The sequence below is a fragment of the Antedon bifida genome, chromosome 3, assembly GCF_963402885.1.
Source record: "Antedon bifida chromosome 3, ecAntBifi1.1, whole genome shotgun sequence".
NCBI lineage: Eukaryota > Metazoa > Echinodermata > Crinoidea > Comatulida > Antedonidae > Antedon > Antedon bifida.
Genome location: NC_136228.1, coordinates 24,269,266 through 24,293,044, shown reverse-complemented (window position 1 = coordinate 24,293,044; position 23,779 = coordinate 24,269,266). Strand labels below are relative to the sequence as shown.

General features: G+C 34.2%; 1 protein-coding gene across 1 annotated transcript; it reads left to right on the top strand.

Moving 5' to 3' along the window:
* The first annotated feature begins 136 nt into the window (after window positions 1-136).
* On the top strand, window positions 137-23,027 carry LOC144838049 (proteasome subunit beta type-7-like). The gene is made up of 6 exons (XM_078693408.1): window positions 137-296; window positions 4,666-4,747; window positions 11,993-12,231; window positions 18,493-18,667; window positions 21,776-21,927; window positions 22,523-23,027. The coding sequence occupies exons 1-6, from the start codon at window positions 232-234 to the stop codon at window positions 22,629-22,631; spliced, it is 822 nt and encodes a 273-aa protein (XP_078549534.1). The 5' UTR covers window positions 137-231; the 3' UTR covers window positions 22,632-23,027.
* Window positions 23,028-23,779: the final 752 nt, after the last annotated feature.

Genomic DNA, 23,779 nt, shown 5'->3' with positions numbered 1-23,779 from the left:
GCAAAGTTATCATTTTGCATTTGTATAATTACTGCCCTCTATGTTGAAATTAACCAACATTTAGCAACAGCAAGATATTTTAATGGATCGGCACGATTACAATTTCCTTTATGTGTACTGTTCCGTAGTTTGTATACAGCAGATGATAGAGCAAAAATTATACCACCTGCAACCACACACCACCACCAATATAACCGACCGACCATCCATATCACCATCGGCCGGATCATCATGGCAACTGTATCGCTTGTAACTCCACCACATTCTGGAGGATTTGTGTTTGAAAATTGCAAGAGGTTTAAATTGTATATATTATTATAACTGAGACTAACATTAGGCCTAGTAGTTAGTCTAGGCCTAGGCCTAGGCCTAGTAGTAGGCGTAGTAAGTAGTAGTAAAGAGACTATCTATATATATTTATACTTAGGCCTAGCTAGGCTACTAGGCTAGCCTAGCCCTCTAGCCCCTCTCTCTAGACTCTAGACTAGATAGTAGTAGTAGGCCAGTACTAGGGGGAATCCGTACTAGGCTAGGGGCCTATATATAGCCTAGATAGGTAGGCTCTAGGCCGGATGCTAGTCACCGCATCGCAAAGTCGCCTTGTTACAAAGCAGGGATGAGAATTCTCCACGTTTTTAAGTATTATTTTGAACCTCTCGATATTTCAAATCCGAGGAGTTTTTTTGGGGGGTTGGGGGGTGTTAAACATTCAAACGATCGATTTTCGTGATCTGGATTTTTAAATATTAAAATGAGATTTTTTTTCTAGCAAACTATTGCCTTTGTTGGTGGCGCTATTTACTGTATATTAACACTACGGTCGTTTTGTTTTTCGTAGGTATTTCAGTCACCGCGAACTGTTCAAATATTTGTGTAATGAAACCAGCCGCGGGGTTAATCTTCATGAATGCCTAATTTCCAGTCAGAGGACGTGTTTCACACTTCTTATTCATCTCTCTCAATCTTACCGCAAACATTCGTTAACCGATTGACCCCGATAAGCGCTTCTTAAACCGCTCATGAGGTTAAAGATGTATTGTCCCTTTGACTAATTCCAAAAAAATAAAAAATAACAGATTTCGAAAAAAGGTGGGTCATTTTGAAGTATCATAATAGTTATTAACTATCACCAAAAATTTTTCGAAAAAAAAATCATTTAACTGAAATACAGACGTTTTTTTGTTTAAAAAATAACTCTGACTTCCAGTCAAAGTTTTCGATCAAAACATACCCCATAATGAAACGCGCTTGTTTGGCTACTCTGTATGCATAATCATAAAACTTCCTCACGATCTGTGTGAAAATACCTTCTCAACCGTGACGAGTTGTAAACAATCCTAATTATCATATGCATAATGCGTACTCATGGTTTGAAATCTTTGTTTACTTTCGCTCGCGACGAAATGTAATCAAACTAATTTACCTGTTAATTACGTAAACTTGTTGCTTTTGGCTCGAATTTTCGACTTAAAGTGAATAACTTTAATATTACTTTGATATGGCCAATTTAAATTTAGAATATTTTGACCTTCATTTTTTTGTGTTTCAAGGGACAATACATCTTTAAAAATCAAGTTCATTTTAAACAAATTGTCAACAAATAAAAAGTCAATTGAATTTAAATGCGCAGTTTGATGTGCATGAATCTTGACAAAAAATTATACAAAATACTCAACTTTATTATAAAAAATATGCTTCTAAATATATAAAAGTCAGTCAGTTTGAAAATAAATTTGAAAATATAACCGTTTCTCGAAGCACGCTGTTCGAAACGCAACGGGCGTGTTGAATGAATCTAAGCCTAAACATACAACATAAAATCGTCTAAAATCCATCTTGCATTTGGTAGTCAAGATAAATAAAAATTTAATTTAATAATTATCCTAAAATATTTCTAAAATTTGCCCAATTGCTAGGTAGGCCTGGCTAACTAAGCCTAGGCTAGGCCTGTCAACTGTAAACAACATCGTTGGGAATTTCGCGATTTTTGCGCGCCCTTTGCTTTCGCGAAAGTCACAACAAAAATGTTGGGCTTTACAGTACGTAATTGATTTTTAAAGGATATATTGATTAATTTTCTCAGGATCTTTAATTATTTATAATATTATATGATAGGATCTTGCTAATGCAAGTACAATAGCCAGTATCACAATCCGTATCACAATCCGATCAAAGGTCTGTGTGCATATAATGTCATAAACCACATTTGTTACATAATAATAAAGACATAAGTTACTTTTTATCTAAATTTCATTATAAATCATGTGTATAATAATCTATACACTTAGAAATAAAAAACAAACAATACGGATAATAAAAAAAAAACATATACCTCTGGTAGGCTAAATGCTTATTATAAGTATGCATGAATGTTTGCGGTCAGTAAATAAATACAGAACATTTTACACTATATTTTAAATGCACTTGCAAGTTCTAGGTACCGTCCGTAATCTGAAGTTCAAAAAGCAAGTCCACTGTTATTTACGAATTCAAAAGTATTGCTAGAACATATTGAAAAGAATTTTGAAAATGATGGTATGTTCGTAGATATGCAAATAATAAATATTATTATTTAAATTAATGATTACCATACAGTACAAACAAATGTTTATTACTGAAATACAATGCAAATACACAAAACAAATTAGATACAAAATGTGACTTTTATTATCTTTGCATGTAATTAGAAAGCTTTCTTAAATGGAAGAATTATAAATTACTCTATGGGCTTATACTGTATATACATTAACACTTATCTGTAGGACTTTCATTACAAAAGTTTACTTGGATTGGATAGACAAAAATTGAAAACTAACATCTATACGGGGACAAAATTAGCAGACTCATGTGGTCCAACGTTGACAATCCTGAATACTATGATGCAATGAGAATTGTAGGTACAGTATCCCTCATGTAAAGTTATGTACAGTAAGAACTGCAAAGTAAAATTAAAATGCATTTACATACTTTTTGATTACAAATTAAGAAAGTCAGAGTAAACAAATTATGATAAACGCGAAAATGTAGATGTAATTATAATTACGATTTTGTACCAACGATAAGCTGGTAATTATCCGGCGGATTAGTAAAATAATGAATGAATACCCGGGTATAACATGGAATTGTGTAGGGATGCTTAGGGTTAGAGTGTGCATAGAATAAAAACGTGATAGCATGAGGTTATAGTAATAATCACCTTTACGTAAACAAATAATTCGGATTCCCAACCCAACATATAACACCTAACATAAAGACCTTAATTTCTTACTACTTGTAAATGTACTACATAAGTCACTACACCAAATGTGGTAAAAGATAGAAATCATGATGATGGAAAAAAAAAGATCCTCAGCAGAAATGGAACCAGGCCAGGGATCTCAACTGTGAAAGGCTGGATACAAAACCATTATTCCCAAATATAAAAAGAATAAATATTTTTGGAAATCTTATGTAGGGGAATTTTACATTAGGTGGAGGTATGCACTCTCGGAGTGCTGATTCTAGTTTTATTTGAAATAAGGGGATTTATTTGAATTTTTTTGGTGATTAGCCTTGTTTTCAAAATTTAAATTCATAATTATTGCTAAATTAAAAGGGTGTCTAGAAAACTCAGATAGACTAGAAAACTCAAAACTCGGATATATCTGACTTTTCTAGATCTAGTAAACTCGGATATCTGACTTTTCTAGATCTAGAAAACTATCAATATCTGAGTTTTCTAGTTCCAGAATGGTTGGTAGGTCATTTGGATCATTCCATTATTAATCAGAGGGTGGGTCATTTGAAATATTAGAGTATTTTTAAAACTGATTACTGTGTACGTTTTCTTACTAATATTGTAACATGTAGAAGCGGCCTACGGCTTAAATCATAAAGAAAATACAGTGCACGTTACCGTTGAAATGTAGGCTTAAAAATTAGGTATGTACAAGTTGGTGTGGGTACGAGTTGGTGAGGTATGAGTTAGCCAAGTTGGTAATAGGTATGAGTTGACCACTTCTAGCCTAGTAGGGCCAGGCCTACTCTTCGCGATAGCGCCCACATGTTGAGCCTTGAATTGAGTTTGCTTTGCTAGGCTAGGCCTAAATGCCAAGCCTAAATTTTAAATGGTGTATACTGTATTTCTTTATTATTTAAGTCGTAGGCCGCTACTACTACAAGTTACAATAATTGTTATTAGTAAGAAAACGTATAATACTGTAGTATTTCAAACAAGCTACCCTCTGATTAATAATGGAATGATCCATTTGATAATCTGAGTTTTCTAGATCTAGAAAACTTGGATATATCTGAGATCTAAGTTTTCTAGATCTGAGTTTTCTAGGCACCCACATTAAAATGCTAAAATATTAAAAGAGTGATTCGCAACCAAAAATACGTGGCACATTTTTAAACGGCCGTAATTGGGAATTTTCATTCAACCCATCAATTGTTAGCAAAATCAGAGATGATGAACTTGGAGCTACTGGTTGATTTGGGATTTCAACTGCTAGCACATTTGATTTAATGTGCACTTTAGCTTTTTCTCATTGCTGGGTTTTTAAATAAGTGCATTAAACAGGGATTTTCTGAGGAAATTATAAAAATAAGAAATATGCGACAGGTTAGGACGAAAAAATTGTTTACTTTAACTTGCTTGTTAATATTATTTTTTTTTCTCTTTAGAAATATTTTCTTGGAAAAGCAAGGGGCAAAACCGCCAAAGGCTACCAAAACAGGCACAACAATTGCTGGTGTTGTGTTTAAGGTAAAATACTGTAAATGTAGCAATTTTTACTAAATGTACAACAAAAATAATGTTCAATATTTTGTAACTCGCATTAATTTCGACAAATAGAAAACATAAAAAATTAACTAGATCTGAACTCGTCACTTTGATCTGAGCAAAAACATATATTAACATGTTGAAGGGATTCGAATACGTAGAATATATATGCACGCTCTTTTAAATGTGATGAATTATGACGCAAATGATGAAAATCCGACTTTTTTTTATTCAACTGGCCATTTGATGACGTCACAACATCCGATTGGCAAAATGTTCACATGAATTCGTATATACAATCCAATAGCAAAACGTCAAATTTCTGTTTCTGCACGTAACCATTTGGTGGGAGTGATTTTGTGGTTTGTGATGTCATTTTTGCTTGGAGGGTTGTAGGCTATCGAATTATAGGCAGGTATAATTGCTAGTATTTTATATTCGGGTGGCCATACGATGATGTAACAATGTTGAATGAATTCATATCTAGATTCAAAATAGGCATGATTTTGACAATATTTTGTAATTTTTTAACTAAATCGCGCACAAGTTGTCTAATTCAACGTGATCTACTCATATGATGTCATTTGAAGTTGAAATGGTCTAAAAAAAAAAAACTGGAAAAAATATAATTCAAGTGAAAAAATGTTTTTTATACTGCGAGCATACCGTACATAACAATTTACGATTAGGGCCTTTAGCTCACGGATGCAGAGAGAGTTTCGGCGACCTACACTATAAATGATTTAATCCCAGTGGCGGATCCAGTGTGGGGGACCCCCCCCCCCCCCCTATAAATTTGGAGGGCCGGCCTAACTTTTTGGAGTATTTACACTTATCAGGGCCGGCCTAAATCGTAAGTGTAAATGGGGTCATAAATAAAGGTGTATATACATCAAAAATGGAACCCTGTGGTTACATACAGATCATCATCATAGAGGATATGTTAATAATAATTATAGTACACTAAAGTGGTAACTGTGTACTGTAGTATACATTATAGCAACCATATTTTGTTCTAGGCCACCCACCCAAGGGTATCGATACCTATTTATATTTATATAAAAAAATTATTTAATTAATAATCGATGTAAATAAATATTGAGCTATAATAATTCAATTTTGCGCTTTTTTCGGGGCTTCCGCAAGATATATACGTTTGAACTTGAACGCAACGCAATCAAAACTAAATACTGAGTGAATGAAATCGGCAACATCGTTTTGCTCATTGGTAGCATGCTACATATGAGAGTGTCTTATCCTGCAAATTAGAGGTGCCATTTATCATGAATTTTATGTGCGGCCATCTGGGGCGTCATTTAACAAAGTTCGCTTCGCCACAGGTCCTGTCGACGGCCCTGGACAAGCACCTTTTTCCGCCATGTGCGTGCAAACGCCCTGTTGCGACGCTTTTACTCAAAATAGGCTATGGGCAAAATGTTACCTGTTAATAGGCTAGTACCTCAGTTTTCATATTTAAAATATCAATTTTTAATACATTTATTTAAAGTGAGAGTGCCATTTCCGACCATCTAGGAGGTATTTTCAAAATCACCTCAACTGAACCCCAACCATGGTGGGGCTGAGTTGAATTGGAGGGGAAAACACATGTTAATCGTGGAAACGATTTAGAACAGCAGCTGAGAGAGTATTATATTACATTTCATGTCATGTGACACAAAATCCAGGTACACAATCTTAATTACTGTTTTGTAGCCACCCCTCGTACCCAGTAAAAAAAACATGTTAGGTTGCGGTAAAACAGAGAGTACCGCGTTTCATGCCATGTGACTAAAAAAACTAGGTCTGTATTATTTACGGTCTTCTGTCGGCAGTCTTTTTGAGCGACCGACTTAACGTTCTGATACATACTATATTTACAATTAATTTTTTACCATCTTTTTTGTCGCCATCGTTTCTGGACGTTCGCTAATATTATTTGTATTAGTTGGCCTAGTCATTGTGGTGGATCGTGTCTCTACATTTACATCGTGGGAAATCGCTGCACAAATTACGCTCGAATAAACAAGTCGCCAAAAATTGCATCCTTTGGCAAGATGCTTTACTCTCATTGCCTCGTCCTTCGGATGGGATGTAAAGCCGTTGGTCTCGTGTACTTAACAGTGCACGTTAAAGAACTTGGTACACTATTCGAAAAGAGATCGTCTCCCGGTGTGCTGATCTGGTAGGCGCTGCACTGCTGGCTGCCGTGGGTCCGTGGAGGACCTAATCCGAATTTCCTCAGTTTCCAGTTAAACTTGAGGACCAGAATGCATTACATTTATATTTTACATTTTCATTACAGATGAAAAATACTGAGTTTTGTATATTTTATCATGATACATAATTACACTGGCATTAAAGATAACATTAAAATGTAGGCCGTAATCAATCAATCTAGTCCGATTTCTCATCGCAGAGAAATTCCCCAGACATCCATCGATCGCTTGAAGAGTAGGTCTAACTACTAGATTTAATAACTCGGTCACACGGTTAGTTCCTTTTTTGCATTGTAACTATTACCAATGGCTTTGGGATATACGAAAATACCATTGACAGCAATGCCTCAAATTTCCGATTCCAGTCCCCTACAAGATTTAATAAATCGAAGACAATGGCTAATTCTTTTCTTAACTGTTACATTTTGAGCTATACAAAATTATAATAATTACTGTATATATAGATATATGGTAATTATGTGAAAACATACGGCATTAAATTTGACCCTAGTGGGATACCGTAAATCTTCTAATTGTAACCCTGGGTTATTATACTTTGATTGTTTTTTATGGTGGGTTACTATTAGATGGGGGGTTACTATTAGAGTAGTGGGTTACTATGTATTACTATTCTTAACATATCTTACTCTTGTTATATAACACCCTTATACAACCTCATCTTCTTTATTGCAACATTATTTGGGCAGCCGACTACCCATCAAACTTAGACAAACTTAATAAACAAATTAAACGTGCTGCCCGTATTATTACTATCTCTCACTATCTCGCCCCTTCCCAACCTTTATTTTAAAAACTCAATATACTTAGTATTTTACTTTAATTTACTTCTATTTACAACACAAATTGCTTCCTTTATTTTTCAATTCTTTAATACCAAACTCCCTGTGACAATGTCTAATCTATTAATTCATCATACAAAATCACACAAGTACAATTTACGTATCGACAATAAATTTCAGCATCTTGATGTACCTCCTTTTAGACTGAAAATTTCCGAATATTTTATTTCTGTTTCAGGACCGCGAATCTGGAATGATCTTGATGACAAACTAAAGCATTTTAAATCTCTTTATACTTTTCGTAAAAATTTTAAAAAATATCTTATTTCTTTATACTAATTTTAATATTATTATGATTGTAGTACACTGAATGTATCTATTTTTATTTCATCGTTTTTGTTTTTATTTATTATTTTAAGTAGTAAATTTTATTAGTTTTATGTATGTGTATTGTTTCTGGGGTCTTTCTCGAGACAAGAAACTTGATTTCTTCTAGAGAAGACCCCAAATGATGGCTTATTACCATGTTTTCATTTAAATAATGTACACACCTATATATTATACTGTTAAAAACTATGTCATTGTTGAACAAATAAATGTTTTTTGAACTTGAACTTGAACTTAAATTAGGCACCTGAAAATAATAATCCACCCCCCAACTTTCCGGTCAGCAACTCATAGCAAAATAATAAAACTGTACGAATAAACAAATTTGGTTGAACTCCAACTTTATTTTATAAACTCAAAAACACTCAAATCTTCCCCCACTCCCGAGATCAACATGCATTATTTCCTTATTTTTAAAATACGGCTGCATCATAAACGACCAATCATTTTGTCAATAGTTTTTGTGACTACTATTAGAGTAGTGGGTTATTAATTATAGATTGACTTATAAGGTGGGTTACTATTAGAAGGGGGGTTACTATTAGAGTGTGGGTTACTATTACTATAGTACTTTGTATTATAACTGTCACAGATTAACACTAAAAATGGCCGTCCTCCAAGATAAATCATTTAAAAACATGCCTAATGATTTAATGTGTCGAATAAATGCTAAATTATCATCGTCTTCTTCTTTGTCCCATCATCATTCCATGGTTTGCTTACATAGTCTATGATATACTTCATATTAGAACCAAAATTTGACTACTAGGTCACATTATTCGCATTTGCTTCATATAAGTTATCAGCATCACATCAAATAAAACGTTTCCTGGCTCTATTCTCCTGTCAATGGTTAGTGGTAGCGAGGGCCCTTTGAGGCACTTAGTGACCATCCCATCGTTGTTAATCCAAAATTCAGTGGATGCGGATTCTGGGGTGTGTACTCATAGGGGGGGGGGCAGTGAAATAGATATTATGCGGAATTAAAGTGATAGAGGAATAACTAAAGCAAGTCCGTTTAGTAAAAGCACTATTCTTTCGAATTGCATGTGAGACCAAAAAAATTAATAAATTATTGTGTTGGCCACGCTCGATCGACCCTAAACTGACGAAAATGAAGGCTGTGAGCCAAACGACAATTGTGAAACCAAATGGTGAAAAAATATTGTCTTATTCGCCAAATTGGCGAATATATTTCACCTCCGCTGTACGTGTAAAAAAGAATCATGCAACCAACCGTGAATCAATCACATAATAACCAGAATACGTGATTATCAATTTTTGGGGGTTCCAAGTTTTAACTAAATAAACGCAGTGGTTGAGACGTTTTTAATAGTTATCACATTTTTAAACACCCTCATAATTAATGGACTCTACCAATGTTGATCTGCAGCAGCAAAGAACAACAGATCGTACATCGCACAAGGTTGTTGAGGCGGTATTTTTTGGTTTTAATGTAGTACTACGATCCGATTATGAACTTGTTAAATGATTTAAAAGGCATGGATTCGCCAAGCAAGTCGGCCTACATTTAATAAAAATTTACCTAAGATTGTCGTAGCCTAGGCCTACTCCTCGATCGATCGATGTCTCTGGTGGGGAATTTTCCCAGCGATAAGAAATCGGCGAAATATGGCTCATAACGGCCTACATTTGTTGAAACAATATTTATAGTTAGCGTGAGCCTAGGGTGCTATGAAAATTGTTTTTAAGAGTATTTTTATATCATTTGTGTAAATTGTTTATTATTTGGCTGGCAACACATTTTTGGTCTGGGGAAAAAAAAAAAACTTTTCCTATCGACCTACCCATTTTGGGGATTTACCCAAAATGTGGCCAACACAATCATTTTTTTTTTTTTTTTGGCCTTATGCATGTTAAACCTGGACACTGACTAAACTCAAGATCAGTGCTTTTGAGTTATGATATCATAATTGGCGTATGCTACGGTTTAAAGAAAATACGCAATTATACGTTGACTATAGAAAAGATATTTTTCATGGTAAATAATCGAGCGAGCTCGGAGGTCAGGACGTCCAAAGTCATGGGTTGACCTGAATAAAAATATTAATTGGACAACATAGAGTATATCATCTAACGACGTACTTGGCGATCCATCATTGCATTTTCGAGAAGTCGGACATGGCTGACATATCAATATATTTTGCCAAGAAAAGATGTTTGCCGTGCCTCATTTATGTCATGTAATGCTCCAAATCAATAAATCTGGTATATTGCATGCATATATTTCAAAATATCCTTTTAATTGGCTTCTTTTGCTGTATAGGTATAGTTGAAATCACCAGAACGTATGTTAAAACGAGTGCTTTCGTTCAACAGGATACTCGGTCATACCCTATGTAACTGAGTTGTTGGTGGGACAAGGTTAACTTTTATGACTTCTAATACCATGTTTGGAAGTAAATTACCAATCCTAGTTCGACTAATCGCATCGAAAAACAATGACATTTTAAGATAGTTTTTTAAAACATACCAGTGTACAGCTGTAATTATAGACATGTTTTAGAAGGAGAATCCGTAAATCGTGAATATTGTCAAGTCAAGTCAAGTATCATTTATTATCATTTGTTTTTAGGAAAAAAACATAGAAATTCTGTTAATATAATATAAAGTGTAACTAATTAGATTATCAAAGTAGCATTGTTACCATTAAGACATGGTTTCGGAGACATTGCCATTTAGAAGAAAAAATTAAACTAAATACGACCACAATCGTTCGTATGCGCAGGCATATGGTATTAATTTTTTTTAAGAGAATGTTACCTTCGCTAGAAGTTTCGAGAGTGAAAGAAAATGGTGTGACCTAAATGAAATGGAGTGTTTTTTTATCATGATCAACATACCATTTTAAACTGTAAAATAAATGTATGATATCATAAATAACTTTTGTTCTTTTTGATATTCAAATAGTCTATCTCGAAATGGAGCCCATATTATCTTGAAAAGAAGCACACTTCGAGATTTTTTAAACATCAATGGTTTCAAAATACAGAATACACTACCTTTAAAAACAAAAATAAACTAAAATTTAATTGTCACTTGCAAATTTGACATACTATACAGCAAATATTGACACTATATAGCAAATATTGACACTATACAGCAAATATTGATATTGTGTCCACTCAAATGAGTGTGCTTTTGTAATCAAGAACATTTAGAAGCTAACAGGATAAAGTTGTAGCTGTCATAATAATAATAACGTTATTTAAAAACGGATGCAACACTTGAATCACCATATTGGTGTTTTTCACAAGGCTGTTACTTACTACAAAACTATTTATACTATTACACAATTTATCATTTACAGTACAAAAACAAACAAAAAACAAAAAAAGATTTCATGAAAAATATAGAGTTTCAAGTATATTTTATCTTTGGTAATTTATAATTTTTTTAAATATATGTATATTAGGAGCTGTAATTGCATTTGAGTTTATAGCATTTAAACTATTCCATAGCTTTGCGCCAGAATATGAGAAACTTTTCTTTTTATACTCAGTGTTTGCCTTATGTAAACTTAGAATATCTTTTGATCTAGTATTATATGTTTGTTTGCGTTTATAGAATCTGTTTCTTAAGTAGGATGGTGTCAAGTTATTCATTATTTTATACATTGTGACTGCTTCGTTGTAATATTGTTTTTCTTCTAAATTAGGCCAATTTAAATCTTTGATCGCCTGTGAGCTAGAGTCATACCTAGATGTATGTGTAATTATTTTAGCCGCTCTATTTTTTTTTTCTATGATTTTGTTTTAATTGATGAAAATGATAAAAAGAAGAAAATAAATATATTTTATTAGGATGGAATCATTCTTGGAGCTGACACAAGGGCAACAGAAGACACTGTTGTTGCAGACAAGAACTGTTCCAAAATTCATTACATTGCACCAAACATATACTGCTGTGGTGCTGGTACAGCTGCAGACACAGAAGAAACAACTAAGATGATATCCTCAAAATTGGAGCTGCATAGATTGGCAAGTGGTAGGGAAGGTAGAGTGGTTACTGCCAATAGAATGCTAAAACAGTATCTTTTCAGGTAAACATTTTCTTTTTTTTTTCTATTCCATTGCATTCCATTTTTAAAAGATATATTGATTGATTGATGATGTCAGAATCTAATATATGAAAGATAAGATTATCGCATATAATGTCATAAACCACCCCTTGTTACATAATAATAAAGACATAAGTTACTTTTTCTCGAGATTTCATTATAAATCATGTGTATAATACTATACTAAGCTAAAATGTCCGGCCAACTAAAAGGTAATAAAAGGGACAACCACATTTATAAAGACATTTCTAAAAAAATAAAGCAGGAGTACGGAATAGACTTGTCTCCAAAGCAAGTAAACTCAAAGCTGAAGAGCCTGTGAAAATAACTCGGGGAGGGAACGAATTACTTGTCCCCATTACGATGTTTTCTGTGCTCTCACAACATCTCTATCACTAGGGCTAGTGAAAATGTTTTTGCGTTCAATACGAACGTCAGGGAGAAGTCCCCGATGAAATAAAACTAGGCCTACTCATCAGTAAAACACCTATAGTTGGCCGGAAATAAGACTTCATAGCGCGCTAGCAAACAGCAAAACGATCGTAGCCTTCTTGAAAGTATTATACGATCAAAGCAGCTAGCAATGAATTGCGCCTAGCAAATCAATCGCGCCTAACATTAATAAATCAATCGCACCTTTGTTATTTGGTGATGTGCGTACGTTACGGACGAAAGAGTAAATCCCACCGATCCATAGAGAGTCGATTAATTCAGTGTGATATTGAAAATATCATTGATATATATTTTTTAATACACATAACATTTTTACAAGAAAAACAATACAATCAATCAAAATCAAAAGACAACAGCCAATACTAGAGATCGAAAGAGAGATATGGCAGTAACAAAACACGTGTTTACATCTCTCGGCGGTGGCCGGTGAAAGCGCGTCTCAGTTGTTATAAGACTTTGTTATGCAGTCTTTTGTTTCTTGGCTTGTAATATCGTCTAGTGGTCATGTCACGTGTCTCGTATGCATTAGGCTCTTTATGCATGACGCGCCTCAGCTCTACGTAGAAAGTACATGCCTGTTAGGGAGCGTGCCCAAATGTTTTTACTCCGTTAATAGACTTTTAAATGCGTTAATAATATGCAAAACGTTAATGAGTTGGGCGGTCTGTACTCAGCAGAGCGTATCATGGTGGTTAATACTGTACAATGAAATTGAATTTACTATCTAACGCGTACAACGGAAGAACAACGTCCGTTGTTTTCGTCCGTTAAACGCCGACCTAACAGATCGTTTTTATATTCGTTAAACGCTCATTTAACGGACCCTTGTACTGACAATATCACACCACACATTACAGAGTTCAATACAATAATATCTAATAATAATATGGAGATCGACGGCAATTGCTGTAGAAAGGGCCTTGCTTGAAACTGCAGATGATGTGGTAAACCGTCATTTCGACGGCAAAAAATGCTGTTAAAACAACATTACCCAACATTAAATTATCAGCATCTACAATTCCACAATTTTTGTTGAACATTTTCAACTTATAGAACATTCCTATAATATACTAATTTTTTGTTTAGCATGCTTGACGTTAATTCCTTTTTTATTTTTTACCCTGTACACTTGACCGAAAAAAAAATGGCGAAATTGTAAACACAGATAAAACCCCGACTGTCGTATCGATAGTATCAGCATGTATAGCCTTTATGGAGACGGTATGGACCAAACAATATAGAAACCGGTCGCCGTCTATCTAGAGCTAAAACATTTACTGACTGTAGCTAGCTGCCGCGCGAGGAGTAGCAGTGTCCAAAAACAGAGGAGGAAACTTTGGGCGATATGACGTCACGTTATTAGCAAGCACATGGTTTTTTTTATCACCGCGAAGCGATGTACAACACGCACCACAGTGTTTTTGGCCAGCCTCCGTGATGCTGCTGCAAGGGTGTCATGTTTATTACAAAATACTAAAAAAACTGTGTACATGAACAATTATTGTATTACGTAAATAAATCATTACTTTAACTATCGCTGACCTCGAATGTGTCCAAAAACAGAGGATGAAACTTTGGGCGATATGACGTCACGTTATTAGCAAGCACATGGTTTTTTATCACCGCGATGCGATGTACACACGCACCACGGTGTTTTTGGCAGCCTCCGTGATGCTGCTGCAAGGGTGTCATGTTTATTACAAAATACAAAAAAAAACTGTGTACATTAACAATTATTGTTTCTATTTAGGCCTAAATGGTGTAATAGGCAAAACACTTATACAGTATATATATAAAATAAATATATAAAAACAATGTGCAATTGCCTTCTTGCAGTAGGGAGGCGTCGCAAAAAAGGGAATTCCCCTACTTGCTCTCAACCAAGGGCGAATTTACTATTCAGTGCGTTGTTCCGTTAAGTGCGTTGTTCCGTTAAACGCCGAGTTAACGGGCGATAGATGACAGTATATAGAGTATGCATCATTCGAATACCCATCATTCCCGGAGTTTACTGAGTTTTTGTGTCCGTTAAACGCCGAGCTAACGGACGATAGTATTGAATGACAGCATAATATAGAGTATAGCATCATTCCACAGGTTACTGAGTTTGTGTCCGTTAAACGCCGAGCTAACGGACGATAGTATTAAATGACAGAGTGTAGCATCATTCCACAATTTACTGAGTTTCTGTGTCCGTTAAACGCCGAGTTTACGGACGATAGTATTGAATGACAGCATATAGAGTATACCATCATTCCACAGTATACTGGGTTTTTGAGTCCGTTAAACGCCGAGCTAACGGACGATAGTATTGAATGACAGTATTATATAGCATCATATTCCACAGTTTTACTGAGTTTTTGAGTCCGTTAAATGCCGAGTTTACGGACGATATTATTAAATGACAGTAGGCCTATTATATAGAGTGTAGTATCATTCTACAGTTTACTGAGTTTTTGTGTCCGTTAAACGCCGATTTAACGGACGATAGTATTGAATTACAGTAGAGTAGCATCATTCCACAATCTACTGAGTTTTTGTGTCCGTTAAACGCCGAGCTAACGGACGATAGTATTGAATTACAATAGAGTAGCATCATTCCACAATTTACTGAGTTTTTGTGTCCGTTAAACGCCGAGCTAACGGACGATAGTATTGAATTACAGTAGAGTAGCATCATTCCACAATCTACTGAGTTTTTGTGTCCGTTAAACGCCGATCTAACGGACGATAGTATTGAATTACAGTAGAGTAGCATCATTCCACAATCTACTGAGTTTTTGTGTCCGTTAAACGCCGATCTAACGGACGATAGTATTAAATGACAGATAGAGTATAGCATCATTCCACAGGTTACTGAGTGTTTGTGTCCGTTAAACGCCGAGCTAACGGACGATAGTATTGAATTACAATAGAGTAGAATCATTCCACAATTACTGAGTTTTTGTGTCAGTTAAACGCCGAGCTAACGGACGATAGTATTGAATGACAGCATATAGAGTATAGCATCATTCCACAGGTTACTGAGTTTTTGTGTCCGTTAAACGCCGATCTAACGGACGATAGTATTGAATTACAGTAGAGTAGCATCATTCCACAATCTACTGAGTTGTTGTGTCCATTAAACGCCGAGCTAACGGACGATAGTATTGAATTACAATAGAGTAGCATCATTCCACAATCTACTGAGTTTTTGTGTCCGTTAAACGCCGATCTAACGGACGATAGTATTGAATTACAGTAGAGTAGCATCATTCCACAATCTACTGAGTTTTTGTGTCCGTTAAACGCCGATCTAACGGATGATAGTATTGAATTACAGTAGAGTAGCATCATTCCACAATCTACTGAGTTTTTGTGTCCGTTAAACGCCGATCTAACGGACGATAGTATTGAATGACAGCATACAGAGTATAGAATTATTCCACAGGTTACTGAGTGTTTGTGTCCGTTAAACGCCGAGCTAACGGACGATAGTATTGAATGACAGTAGGCCTATAGAGTAGCATCATTCCACAGTACTGAGGTTTTATGTCATATACAAATAACAATGCATCTGGGGAAAAGGCAGAATCCCAGCAAGATACAGGATCTTTGGTTGCTTATGCAGATTGCAATCAGCACATTTTTTTCCGTGAGAAGAATTCCTGGCGTTAAATAAAGTGTACCTTTCGAAATCCATGTTCTTCACAGTCTGAACTGATACAATAAATTATTTAAAAAAATATTGTCTAAAGTGCAAATCTATATTTGATTGTTTAATTAATGAAATGTTATGGATAAGAGTTGAAACCGTCACAAAATGGCTCAGTCAAAGCAAAATTATTTAACAATTTTAACGAGAGGAGAAGCTTATCTTTCTAGGCTTTCTTTGTTATTAATTGTTTATAGTGTAATCTAAACAATAGCTACGCGATTGTCTGGCGGTGTACTTTTAACGAATCGTTCATGGCCTAGCTCTCTGTAGTGCGGTATTCGCGTCGATATCATGTTACATCCAGGGATCAAAAATGCGTATTTTTTTTCAGGTGAAAGTCGGCTATTAGAAATTTAGACACGTGTCGCCCGACGTACCAGGCTAAAAAATACCATGAATCGGATCGTAAATAGTATGCTTAGACCTATATATTTTTATTTTACCGTGTAGGCCTAGGCCTATATATATTTTTATTTTACGGTAGGCCTAGGATACAGTATAATACATGATTATTTTAATAATAAATATAATTATAACATAACATACGAGCCCAAAAAGCTATTAAACGAATTAACAATCGTGTTAACAACGCGTTGTAACAACAATGATCGGACTGCTAATAACCCGTTATTTTGAGTCATCATAGGATTTCACGCAACATACCATAACAAGGACTGTTAATAACGCGTTGGAATCATCGTTACGCAACACTGAACGGCATGTCCGGTCTCCCGTTAATTACGCGTTAAACAATGGAGTGATCATAACAGCATAGTAGCTAGTAAACGGAGGGCTTGATATGCCTCACTGAACACGCCCAACCCCATTTAAATTAGCTTGCATATAACGGTAAATCGTTAAACTAGTTGCGTTACAACAAGTTAAACGGAGTAAAAACATTTGGGCACGCTCCCTTATTAATCTATTTTTAGATTGGTTGTGGTTGATATTTTTAAGCATCACGGATAAGCTTTTAAACGTCACGGCCAACCGTAAAGCGTCACGGTAGAGAACCCAAGCGTCACGGTACCGTGATGCTTCAAAGGCCTGGGGAGAACACTGGTGGTGTGATTGGTTGAAATCCAAATTATAAGAGCCTGTTTAATTAAAGACATGAACATCGTTCGTAGTTGAGCTAAAAACCAGACTGGCCATGTGCATAATTTCCCACGATGAAGTAAAAGGATAGCCTTCCTTAGGCTAATTACCGCTCTATATACGATCGTAGCCTTTTATATAAATAATAGTCTGAAACAAATTGCCTAACATAGGCAAGTTTGATTGTGGACTGATACGCCCCTCGTCGCCTCATACGGGGACGGTATGCGGTACGCAACAAATAGCTAAGAACGCACACAACCAAATTGTGTTTACCCAGATAACTGATTTCCGCTGTGCCTATAAAGTATATGGTGGTGTACGACTTAACGAACGATAAAATATGCGCTGCCTTCCTGTGACGTTCAAATACACGTTCAAATACAATACTGATTAATGGTAATTGTTTCCATATAGGCATCTTCTGCTTACAATTGAATTTCCGTAGTTATCAACCATGATGGCTAAGGTTCTCCCAAGAAACAAAAGACTGCGTAACAAAGTTACACATGTTTTGTTGCTGTCATGTCTCGCTTTCGATCTCTAGTTTTAATTGGCTATTTGCTGAATCGTCCATTATAATATGATAGGGCCGGAGTAATGCGGTAATTTGTATTATTGTAAATAAAGTTTTCAGTTAAAATAATGATTTATTGTATTGTTTTTCTTGTAAAAAAATTAAGTTAAATGTTATGTGTATTAAAAAATAAATATAATGATGTTTTCAATATCACACTGAATTAATTGACTCAATGGATCAGTGGAATTTACTCTTTTGTCGGTACGCACATCATCAAAGGAGGCGTGATTGGTTTGCTAGACGCAATTCATTTGCTAGCTGCTTTGATCGTATAATACATTTGCATTCCAATCAAGTAGGCTACGATCGTTTTGCTGTTTGAGCGCTATGATGTGTCATTTCCGGCCAACTACTGATAATTATATAGAGTATAGTTAAATAATAAATTTTTTCCATTTCTTAAATAACTTTGTAGATACCAAGGGTATATAGGTGCAGCATTGGTTTTAGGCGGCGTTGATATTGATGGACCACATCTATATAGTATTTATCCACATGGTTCAACTAATAAGTTACCATTTGTTACTATGGGATCAGGATCATTAGCTGCTATGTCCGTATTTGAAGATCGATATCAGGTTGATATGGAGGTTAGTTACATTAATGATTGCTCATTCAGATACCTTGATTTGACAGAAATAATATATACCCTATGATCATACAAGATCAATTGAAGGGTTGTTGAGCTGTGAAATGTGCAAAAAGTCACATTTGTGCAAACAACCACATTTGTGCAAACATGGCACCCTCAAATGTGCAAATCTGCGCGTTTATTTTTTGAATGGATAACTTGATTCTTCCTATGATGCTTCTTTCTTTTTTTTATTATTAAATTTTCCCCCTTTTTTTAGAGACACCTACACCGGATGGTTGATTATTTCCTTTCCTTTGACAATCCGTAATGGAATGTTTTTGTGTAACACGTGTGTAAAGGATGCATATACCAAATGTATCGCGTGTGACAATATTGCTCATCTTTCTTGTTCTATCATTAAAAACTGGATTTGTTATAATTGTATTGATACTTTATTTCCCTTCAATAACATAATTGATGACTCTGAATTCATTCACAAGCTCAATTCTTTATCCTTAGATCACAAAGTCAATTTCAATAAATTAATTTCCTTGAAATTCAACCCACTTGATGTTTCAGTCAATGGTATCACTTGTGACAAGGATGGCTCACTTATTAGTAACAATGTTCAGTCTAATTACGAACTTATTGACAGTTTCAACTCCAAATTTACTAAATCTGATTTCTTTTTTAGCTTATATCACCATAATGTAAGAAGCTTATCCAAACACTTTTCTGAAGTTACTGATTTTATTTCCAAATTGAACCATAACTTCTCTGCCCTTTGTCTTTGTTTAACATTCCCGGCTATAATACCCTACTCCATTCTTCTATAATATCCCAGGCTGGTGGAGGTGTCACCATATACCTTGATCATACATTTCAATACATTAATCAATCTGATTTGAGCTCACTTATATCAATTAACTCTGAATCAATTTTTATTGAAATCAAAGCGGAACCCAAAAATATTATCCTTGCTGTTGTGTATCGTCTACAGGAACAATCACTCAATGTATTTAATCAGGAAATTGCCCATTTACTACAGACGATCAACAATGAAAATAACATTCCTTTTATCCCTTAATTAATAGACCCACCCGAGTTACAACCAAAACTGCTACATTAATTGACAACATTTTTTGTAATAACATTATTGATTTAACTTTTCCTGGAATTATGTACTCGAATATATCGGACCATTTCCCCATATTTTCTTTAACTCATAAAACACCCCACTCTAACCCTTCCTGTGATAATACTAAATTTGTTTATTTAAACCAAATTAACAAATCCTCAATATCTGCATTAAATGCTAACCTCACAAATACTGACTGGTCTGACGTATACAGTATTACCAGTGACCTTGCTTACAAAAACTTACAAAATTATACAACACCCATATTAAAACTATTTGGCATAAGCGCAATATACGTAAGGAAAGAAAACCTTGGATTACCAATGCCATGATAAAATCTATAGATAACCGAAACAAACTATACAAAAAATATTTAAAATCTGGTAAGCACAAAGATCGGGACAATACAACATAGAAACATGTTAACTGCCTTACTTTCAACTTCAAAAAAGAACTATTACCAAAATCGTTTTAATGCATTTAAAAACAATATTTAAAAAACTTGGCATGCCATAAATGGACTCCTTGGCAAAAAGGAAAAATAAAGATCCTCCCACATATTTTAAGGATAACAATATCAAAATAACAGACCCTTCACTTATATCCAATAAGTTTAATGATTACTTTACCCGCATTGGTCCTAAGCTGGCTAATAACATTGGTAGTCCCAGCACAAGTATTGACTTCTCATCTTTTCTTCCTTCCCCTATTCAAAATTCTTTTTTTTTTTAAATCCCATTCTTGAATTTGAAATTACTGACCTAATTAATCTCTTAAAGGATAACAAGAGCTGTAGGTTTTGACAAACTATCTAATAAAGTTATAAAAGGTGTGGGTCACTCAATTTCTAAACCTCTTTGTCATATCTTCAATATTTCTTTTCTTAATGGTATCTTCCCTGATTTATTAAAAATAGCAAAAGTAATTCCCATCCATAAAAAAGATGACCCCCATATTTTCAGCAATTATAGACCCATTTCATTATTAACATGTTTTTCTAAGCTCCTTGAACGTTTAATTTATAACCGTCTTTACAATTTTATTATTAAGTACAATATACTTTGCCCTACCCAATACGGTTTGAGAAGGGGTTTTTCAACAGACTTGGCCTTGATAGACATCTATGATAAGTTAACCTATTCTTTACAAAAGAAAGAATGTACAATAGGTATCTTCTTAGATTTAAGTAAGGCCTTTGATACCATTAACCATGATATACATATTAAAAAACTACATTCCTATGGTATCCAAGGACTTCCTCTTCAATTCAACTGATTTCTGATTACCTATTTAATAGACAACAGTTTACTCATTTTAACTTGGTTAACTAAGTCTCGTGTGGTCTGTGGTGTTATCATTTTTAATAAACGATTTTGGTTGAACAAAAATGATTTACACATTGTAGAATTTCATTTGCACATTTAACGTCAAAACTGATTGTTTTTTACATTTAACGGCGGGATGTTTGCACATTAGTGGATTATACATTTTTACAGATTTGTACATTTGTGGGTGCCATGTTTGCACAAATTTGGTTGTTTGCACATTTGAAGGTAACATATTTGCCCAAATGTGGTTGTTTGCACAAATGTGATATATATACGGTTCAACAAGGGTCTATAATGCCTAGCATAACATAGTTTTGATGAAACAGTGCCCTCCTTAAAGACACAAACTGAATGTCTATATTAGAACGCATCTTATTGGATGAAAAGATCATGTTCTTTGTCAATGCCAAATATAATGTGAGTTACTTTCATTTTACTTTTAGGATTCAGATATTGTTATTTGAATAACATTCTTGGTACCAATGTAAAGCTAAAATGTCTAATTCATAATAAAATAAATAAATTTGAGGGAGTCGTTTATTCCAAATGAGGGGCATTTATTTCGAATAAATATGGTAATTAAATAGCAAAAATATGAAATTTGCTTGTTTATTTTGTAATCAAGTAAACCCTAAATAAGACTATTCAAAACATTTAGGAAGAGGATGCTAAAAAGCTGGTGAGGGATGCTATAGCAGCAGGTATCTTCAATGATCTTGGATCTGGAACCAACATTGATTTATGTGTCATCAAAAAGGATAAAGTAGATTATCTAAGACCATATGATGAGGCTAATATCAAAGGTGTCAGGTATGTTTAGACTTTCACAAAATTTTAATTCTCCTTAGTCGGACGCTTGTGCATTTAGAGATAACGCAATTTACTCGCCTGTACAATTAAGTAGGCCTCCGAATGGAAATCTGTCTCTCCAACTCCAATCACCATTTGTGAAAACTCGAATGCTTAGCATAAGCATAGCAAATAATAATGACAGTTTCTGGTTGGTTATTCATTATCTATTTAGAATTTTCTCTATCACAGTTAAATTAACTAGGAGCTGTGGTAAAATTCATTAAATAAGTGTGAACAATGTCAATTTATCTTTTAGTCCATTCTGGCTTAAGTCGTGTTAATAATAAATAGTGAATGTTTATTGAGTGCAATGGTACAAATAATTTGATTCGGTAACAGATGAAAGGTTATATTTCCATAAGAAAAAAGCAGAATGAAAATAGAACATTTCTTCTTTCACTGAATGAAAAGTATTTGTACCATTGCATGAATAAACTTTTTTTTTTTAAAAGCTTATAATTATAAGTATATATATTAATATTATATAATATAATATGTAAATTTTATTCTTTAAACCTACTTTACCATGATGACCTTGCTTTTTAATTCTCAGACAAGGAAACTATCGTTATAAACAGGGAACAACAAGAGTCATTGCAAAAACTGTACAGGAATTTAACATGGAAGTTACCGAGTCTGTTGAAGCTATGGAAACATCATGATTTTTATTCATGAAAAGTCTGCCCTTTTTAACTAATGGAGCCTGTCGTTCCAGCAGTGAAACCTACCTTCAAATTTAGTTTCATATGCCAGCATAATGATTATTTTTACAAAACATTTCATTCTTATTTTCATTGTGAACTGCAATATGAGATGTAATTCTAAGGCAGAAACTTCAGATTTACTGTCAACTTACGTAAGCTGAATTTATTCAGCAAAATTCCAAATACAATAGATTTTCTCAATTCTCAAGTTAGAATTTGAATAAATAGAAATAGGATTTCTTTACTGACCAACAATAAGGAAATGAATTGTACCGTTTATGATTATAATATGAAAGAAAACATATTGTACTAATAATACATTAAAATGAATAAAGTTATATCTCCTGTTACAAATGTTGTTCTTTATCAAAATCAAAGGTATAGTATAGCTATATTGAGCTGCAAAACGTAAAAATCAACAAAAAAACGCAGTTTGTAAAATATTTCTAATATGCTTCAAAAAGTGTAGAGCATAACAATGTCTCAAATTGTAAAACCCCTCTCTGGTCGACGTTTTTAACTGCTGCAGAATGTTACCACCATTGCTTTTAAACCATACAGACTATTATTACTATATTACTATTAGTTTTACCCAATCAGTCCGATTTTATTCAAATTTTGACAGCAGGTATATGGTGTTTACAATTTTTAAATCAAGGTCAGGATAACTACATTAGTAATGACAATTTCAAAGAGCATTACTGTATTTATTTATCTACTGTAGCATTTTGATTTTGTTGTTATATTATATATATATTATATATTATTTTTATGTTTAACATTCATGTTTATACATGTTACCAATTACACCCAGACAAATAAGCGCCTCCCTCAAATAACAGTAATATGTTTTCTAATTACCCTTGTAGTACCCATCCTATAAATGGGAGGTTACACGTCCAGTCCTGACCAAATGTGCAGAAAATCAGCACAGTTGTATGCCGCTAGTGTACTGTACAATTTAAAAATGTTAATAGTTCAAATACAGAACCCTGTCTGTTTGCTGATGGACAATACAATTAACAGCTCCTCCATGATTAAGCAAAACCAAAACGTCAAAAAGGTACAGGTTTTATATTGTTAACAATTGTGGACGATCCTATTGA